Below are 7,500 nucleotides of genomic sequence, written 5' to 3' on the forward strand. Positions count from 1 at the left end.
GATTCCATTGAAGATATCCAGAAAGAACCAGAAGTAGATAACAAAGTATTAGAAAATGTTCATGAGGTTGTTGATGTAAATGAGTCTGTAAATGCCCCCCTTGTCAGTGCACCAGACATTGCAGATGATCATGTGACAGTAAAAGCAGAGGAAAATGCTGAGGCAGAGGCTGAGGTTGAGATTGCGGAGGAGAGAGCATTGTCAGTAGCACATGAAGATAGTCTAGTTGAAACTTTCTATACCAACACCGCTGACAGTGATGATGATTTTGACTCGGCAAAAGAAGACTGGGATGATGAAGACAGTGATGAAAAAGAATCCAAAGAAAATCAAAGTAACTCACAACTAAAGGAGGACTTTGAGCTGTCAAATGGTAGTGAAGGACTTACAGAAGCTGAAAATATAGAAATGAGAGACAGATATGAAGGACAATGCTCCAGACATGCAAGCACCACATCTTCAGTATATCAGGATGCTCCCAGTAGAGAAAACTCATTATTTGATATAGATTCAATTATTGAAGCTACAAATGATGGTCAGGGATCAGTAGAAGGAAATTTAACTGAATCAAGTCAACCAAACAGACTTACACGTAAGGTTTCCAATGTATCAGCTTGTTCCAGTGATATTTTTAATGAAGAATTAGATGACTTGCTTAATGAGGAACTGGATAGATTATCAGAGGAAGAAACCAGTGCCGCCAATTTGCAGAGCTCTGTTGATGAAGGGGCCTCAAAAGTGTCAAAGGAAGAGTCTAGTCCACAATCACAGCACCAAATGGTAACACAACAGAATTTACCTGAGGTGCCTCATTCAGAAAATAGTGAAGTTGCAACTGCAGTAGAGCAAGAAATTGTTAAAGGTATCTCCTCAGAGAACGAAAGTAAGAATGCAAGTGAAAGACCAAATGAGGAATCCATTGATGATATCATAACTAGTACACCAGGAGAGAATGAATCAGATGGTTGTACAACTTCCCAAGAAGATAAAAGTTCAGAGCATAATGCAGCAGAAGAAAGTGTCACAGGCCGAACAGCACAAACATCAGAAGGGCTGGACCAGGCCAAGGACAGTGGGTACTACAGCTTGCCTATGTCCCCTAAACCCAACACAGTCACAGTGAGTGAGAGGGAGCAAGCAGCATCAGCAGAGCCCTCAGTGCCTCAGGATTCACTTAAAGATAGTGGAGAGGAAGATCGGCCAGTTCCCACAGCTGAAATGACAGTATCCACATCTGTATTAGAGACACCTGAAGTGCAAAAATCCTTATTGGAAGACTCAGTGCCAGATCAAACAGATGCAAGTGTGCCAGCTGAACTCTCTCTGTCGTGTGCTGCACCTGAGGAGGGCGAGGAGGTTCCTTCTGTCATTGAAGTTAATGAATCAACTGCATTGGTGGAGGATAAGAGTGAAGAAAACTCAGAAATGCCTCAAAAGGTGGATGAAAAGAAAAGACCCACGCTAGAAAGATTTAAAACCCCTCCACCTGACCTAAAAGGCACAGCATCCTCACCAGGGCTTGGTGGCCCTGTCCCAGGCAGACATCCAAGATACAAGTCACCAGGTTTTGGTTGTGAGGGTGGCAGACATGGTGATGAGAAAATATTGAGTCCTGATCCTGTGGGAGACATGTTTCTGCAACAGGCTGTGTGTATGTCCCATGAAGAAGTGAGTTAACACATTGTTTATTAGATGAACAGTCTCTCTCTCTCTCTCTCTCTCTCTCTCTCTCTCTCTCTCTCTCTCTCTCTCTCTCTCTCTCTCTCTCTCTCTCTCTCTCTCTCTCTCTCTCTCTCTCTCTCTCTCTCATATTGCTTTTCATTTTCTTTTTGTTTGTATATCACAGTATTATAGTTGTATGATTATATACTTATGTTGTACAAATAATTTTGTGAGATGATAACAGGTTTATTTCTGGAATGTGACCTCAGCACCCAGTTCCTGAAAGAATCCTTGTGTTTTCACAGATCACCTTTGTTATAAGTATCATATGTGCTTGCGATGGTGACTAAATAAGGATGTATTCATCCAAAATTCAGAATTTTTCTGGTGATAATAAAAGTGTTAATATACCTACTATAGCATATCATAGCACACACCATTCATCTTACATTCAGGACAGCCATGCATGGTGTTGTTGGATTCAAAAGAGGTACCGGCTCCATTTCTGTGATATTTTGGCTTCAAGGAAAAAGAGAAGATTGAATTTTATGCACAACCTTAATGATTCTTAGAAACTCATGAGGGAGAAAGGATTAGAAATCAGAGGTTTGAAAGTAAATTTAATGACAAGACATAGATTGTAAAAAGTAATGTGAGGGGTACCCTCATCATTGTTGAGGAGCAATATTGAGCCAAGTATTTGATGCATGATTGTAGACAGTAATTCCACCATCTGTGTTGTCTGACAACTGGATTTTCATAAGTTGCAGTAATGAATTGGTAGTCTACATAATGCTACTGATTTGAGTAGACTGTGGCCAGTGGTGGGAAGCACTGATGTTGGGAGACTGCAAATTCTATCACTTCAGTCATGAGCAGAGGGAAGAACAGAATCAAACTTTGCAATGAGAGCTGGGAGTAGGGTGAAACTGGAACTGCTATCAAGTGACCAAAGCTGATCTATTGAAATACATTATTATTATTATTATTATTATTGTTATTATTATTATTATTATTATTATTATTATTATTATTATTATTATTATTATTATTATTATTATTATTATTATTATTATTATTATTATCATCATCATCTTTTATGTATTTATTTATTATTTTTTATTATTCTAATGGTCTTTTTACTTCCTGTTACTTTGTTAAACTTGTATCATGTTTGAATTGGATGACTTCCATTTTTTTATCTAACATTACGCTTGTTCTGGCAGGCTGAGGCGCGGTTAGCCCAGCGGCGTGCAGCGAGAGCTGAGGCAAGGGAGCTGAGGCTACGGGAGCTTGAAAGGCAACAACATGAACAAGAGAATGATGAAGAGAAGCAGTTTGCTTCTCCATCGTACTCAGGTTAGTAACGGGTTTTCTGTCCTGCACTTGATGTTCTGTGAAGAATATCCGGTAGTGTCATGAAGTACTAGCATGACATCGTGTTCTTTTCTAAGATGGATTTCAAGATAGTTTCAAACAACTTAAGGGACTAGACTTTCATGATACTATTTCTATAATGTTTTAATAATTGACTGTCGATTGAATATATACAGGTGCATTAGGAGGAAGGCCACTGCTGCAATGAATATTTGTACTCTTTTATATTAAAGTATTGTGTGCCTCCAGCATAATTTAGTAGCAAATTCTTAAGGTCTCAAAGTATGATACTAATATCTTAGATGTAAATAATACCACATCCATGGAGAAATTCATTGGCACTATTTTTGTGCCTCTTGAGTGTACCTAAAGGTTATGCCTTCACCACAGATGATGATGACTGCGAAGATGATGAGTGTGATGAGGAGGAAGGTATGGTGAACAGGCAATAGGGTGTTGTTTGACTAAGCTGTTTGTTTCCTAACTGCCGTTCTGGCTATCACGCAAACCCTTGACCCATGTTGATTTGTGCAGCCAAGTTTGGACTCGCAGTTTCTTTTAGTACCCATTATTACATTATTTTGTTCAACACCATCTTATTTATTTGAACTTGATTTGTTAATTTGTTATTGATAACTTTAATGCTAATGTATATTTTGTTGCCAATATCAGAAGCATGAAATTGAGAAAAATAATATTTTGTACAGTATCTATAATTAGTACAATTATCAACAATAATTGTAGCAAAGCCTCCATTATATTGAACTTTCTGCAGAGATTGCAAATCATTTCAAGAAGAAACATCACAGAACAGTGTGCTGTCATTCTTATTAATGCTCAGGAATGTTAAGAAAAATCATACATTAAGAAATTGATAATTATTCAATATACAACTTACATTGATAAGAGCAGTTTGAAAAGTCATTGTATTATCTGTGATTTTCCATTTATCCCTTTGAGACACAGTTGTAGCTGTCATAACAAATACACAAGGAGGTAACTTTTTATATCCCTTAACTTGTAGTTAGATAGGTTTGTATCCTTATATTCATTTATATCCAATTTCCAGGATTTTATGATCTTGTGTGCCCCTTGAAAAAAAAAATATATTGTGGAGAGATTGTGCTTGGAATTTGGTCATAGTTATAGTATCTCTGCCTTGAGTGGAGTGGTGTGTGTGGACGTCTGGCCCCATCCTCCTGTTCCTTTTGCTGGTGTTTTCCCTTTGCTAATGTTATTTTTGTGTTTGGTACTTGACATCATGGGTTTCTTTTGAGAAATGGAATTACTGCTCATGATAACTATGCACTGCTAGTAGATATGTCCATAGTATATCAAGAGGTTATTAGAGATCTGTTTATTTCACAATTTAAGTTTGAAATATGGTCACAATTTACAACTATTTTACATCATAAAACTGTGAGAAATAGCTACTTGCATGTCTTTAAATTAGAGCAGAGCTTCACAGTGAGTTATCTGCAGACTTGATGATTTCATTATGTTTTTAGAGTAACACCATTGTAAGGGCAGACATTATCACATTTACTATAAATGCGTGTCCTTAGAAATTCATATCCTGCAATCTTAAGATATTTTCAAATTTATTTGTTGAAAGAAAGATTAACCTTAGGAACAAATGTAGGAAAAAACAATACACTGGGGCTCTAAATGTCTATAAATGCCTATAAATAGAAAGAATATTTGTGTACCAAAATGGGTATTGATAGAATATTCAGTTACAGTAGGAAAATTAAACATACTATCAAAACATCCATGTTCTGTACAAGAAAACAAAGGATGTGTCAGATACTCATGTGGATCTTGCATACTTTCATCTCTGTGCATGAGACTTGACTGTGACAAGCACTCTAAATGAATTATCATGTGCATTTTAATTGATTAATGAGGAGAGAAGTATAAACAGAATTTGACCTATTCAAACAGACCTACCATGAAGATAGTTTTTTTTTTTTTTTTTTTTTTTTTTTTTTTTTTTTTTTTAAGGATATTTTTCACATAGCTGTATTTTTTTTTTTTTCCCCTTTCCTTCATAACTGAAGCAAATATTGCTAGAAATTAATGTTGTGGTTTTTTCTACAAGAAAGCCACTTTTAATTTGGACATAACTATCACATGCACAAGATTTTTGTCTTATAATATATATATATATATATATATATATATATATATATATATATATATATATATATATATATATATATATATATATATATATATATATATATATATATATATATATATATATATATATATATATATATATATATATATATATATATATATATATATATATATATATATATATATATTCACCTATGCTTTGATGCTTAGGTTCTAGGATGTTTCTTATATGTATGTGTTGGAAAATTTCATAAACACCACTATACTAAACTTGTCTACATAAACATTATTTTTAAGCTTCCAAGCTTGCAAACTTTTATTTTTCATTTGCTACATATTATATGGTTTAATATAATATTTAATATTTCTTTAACAGCATAAAGCATAAACCATTTTATTTCCTGCAAGCATAAAGCCGAGATATTTGTGTTGCTTTGCAGTATGTTGTAAATAGGACATTAGAAAAGGTTGTGTCAAACCAGTCAGTAGTACTCATTACCATTGTAACGATTGTCACAACTGTTGTAATGTTATTATTGTGGGCATTGAATTTAGTTAAAATGTTGAAAGGGATTGGGTGTAAATGTATGTTAAAAATGTTATTCATGCTTTTGCAGTGAGTTTTGATGTAATTAGGTAAGTGATCATTTTATTTATTCATTACACCATTGCAGAACCTTTGTCACGGACAGGGCTGGGGAGGGCTGCTGCCCGATCATCTGGTATGAACTGCAGCGGCCAGTACTCCCGCAGATCCTCAGAAGACTCCACCACTGATGAGGCAGCACTCCCGGCCAATGTTAGAGAGATGAGGGTGAGGAATATCTTCTGAAAAGAAACTTCATGTTATTCACAGTATTGGTTATGTTAGCAATATTTTAATGTTGTACAGCACATATGAATGACTTATTCTTAATTGTCATTATAGCCTTTTCATGTGTTTAATGATTTTCCCCAGGCGGAGTTGAAGGAGCTGGATGAGAAGTTCCGCAAGGCTATGATCACCAATGCACAACTTGATAATGAGAAGGCGACATTAACATTTGAAGTTGAACTAATGAAAGATAGGTACACAGAACTAGAGGAAGCACACACACAGCTAACGGTAAGCCCATTTTAAGTTCCTGCATCATAGATTTTCATAAAGTAACAAAACTGCTATACACATATTACGTATTACTTGAGCATGTAACATTTTGGGGTAGATATGTGAAATTAAATACTTTATGTGGGTTTCATTATGGAATGTTTATTACTAGCTAAGATTTTTGTTACATGATATAAGTTGGATGTTGCATTGGATCCACCTTGACTGGACAGCATTTCATGACTAAGAGCACAAATATTTATAAATTTTGTTTTTTGTAGACTTTTCCTGGTATAATGAAATAACATGATTTTTCTCTTTACTGCAGAAAGAACATCGAAAGAAATGTACTGAATATGAACAATTGAGAAAGGTGTCAACAAAGTTGCAGGAAGAAGTAAAAATCTTGCGCAGCATGTTACAAGAACGAGATCAGTTAATACAGGTTGGTGCTTATTTGGCTTCATATATGCTCTTAAGTTTTAGCAAAGGAAACCAGTATTATAAGAGATTAGTATTAATCATTAAAGATAATTATTGCAACAGTAATTGCAGAGAGTGGAATCAGGAATTGCCATAAGCATCATTATGTTGAGTGAGTTTGAAATGGTGGAATGAACTATATGTAAACACTCATTTCAGGAATATGGCTTAGTTGTTATGGGTGAAGAGGAGAATGGGGATGATACTGACCACATAGAGGAAGATGATGATGTAGATGACTTATCTCCGAGGAAGCTGTCCGTGAAGAAAGTGTTGGTGTCACAGGAGGCTGCTGAGCTGCTTTCAAAGGGTGCAGCAAAAGGCTCATTAGGTATGTGCATTTACAAGTCTCTCTCTCTCTCTCTCTCTCTCTCTCTCTCTCTCTCTCTCTCTCTCTCTCTCTCTCTCTCTCTCTCTCTCTCTCTCTCTCTCTCTCTCTCTCTCTCTCTCTCTCTCTCTCTCTCTCTCTCACTCTCTCTCTCTCTCTCTCTCTCTCTCTCTCTCTCTCTCTCTCTCTCTCTCTCTCTCTCTCTCAATGTTTAATTTTTTTTGTTTTCATTGCAGATGTAAGGTTAAGGAAGTTTGGTGAGGAGAAAAATGATTTAGAAGACCAAGTTAGAAGACTGAAGCTTGAACTCGAAGAAGAAAGAAACAAGAACAGAAGAAGAGAGAACGGCTTAGATTATGAGAAGCAAAGTAAATATGTAGTGTTTAGTAGATGCATGTGGGGTTGCTTATATGTGTGGTGG

At 35.7% G+C, this 7,500-nt stretch overlaps 1 protein-coding gene across 5 annotated transcripts in view; it reads left to right on the top strand.

The window, feature by feature from the left end:
• The window catches only part of LOC135104218 (probable serine/threonine-protein kinase kinX), a 31,119-nt gene that overhangs the window by 17,549 nt on the left and 6,070 nt on the right, over positions 1–7,500 (top strand). For 4 of the 5 annotated variants that reach the window (XR_010270330.1, XM_064011353.1, XM_064011352.1 and 1 more), the window contains exons 2-9: positions 1–1,668; positions 2,889–3,021; positions 3,430–3,471; positions 5,856–5,995; positions 6,140–6,286; positions 6,597–6,713; positions 6,911–7,082; positions 7,316–7,447. The exon at positions 1–1,668 is cut by the window's left edge and continues 1,140 nt beyond it. Coding sequence is in view for 4 of the 5 variants with exons in the window: in XM_064011353.1 (XP_063867423.1) it covers positions 1–1,668; positions 2,889–3,021; positions 3,430–3,471; positions 5,856–5,995; positions 6,140–6,286; positions 6,597–6,713; positions 6,911–7,082; positions 7,316–7,447 (2,551 nt within the window). In the remaining variant the exon portion in view is untranslated. The remainder of the gene's footprint in view (positions 1,669–2,888; positions 3,022–3,429; positions 3,472–5,855; positions 5,996–6,139; positions 6,287–6,596; positions 6,714–6,910; positions 7,083–7,315; positions 7,448–7,500) is intronic. The other variant, XM_064011355.1, reaches the window with a different exon arrangement.

The sequence above is a fragment of the Scylla paramamosain genome, chromosome 10 (assembly GCF_035594125.1).
Source record: "Scylla paramamosain isolate STU-SP2022 chromosome 10, ASM3559412v1, whole genome shotgun sequence".
Lineage (NCBI taxonomy): Eukaryota > Metazoa > Arthropoda > Malacostraca > Decapoda > Portunidae > Scylla > Scylla paramamosain.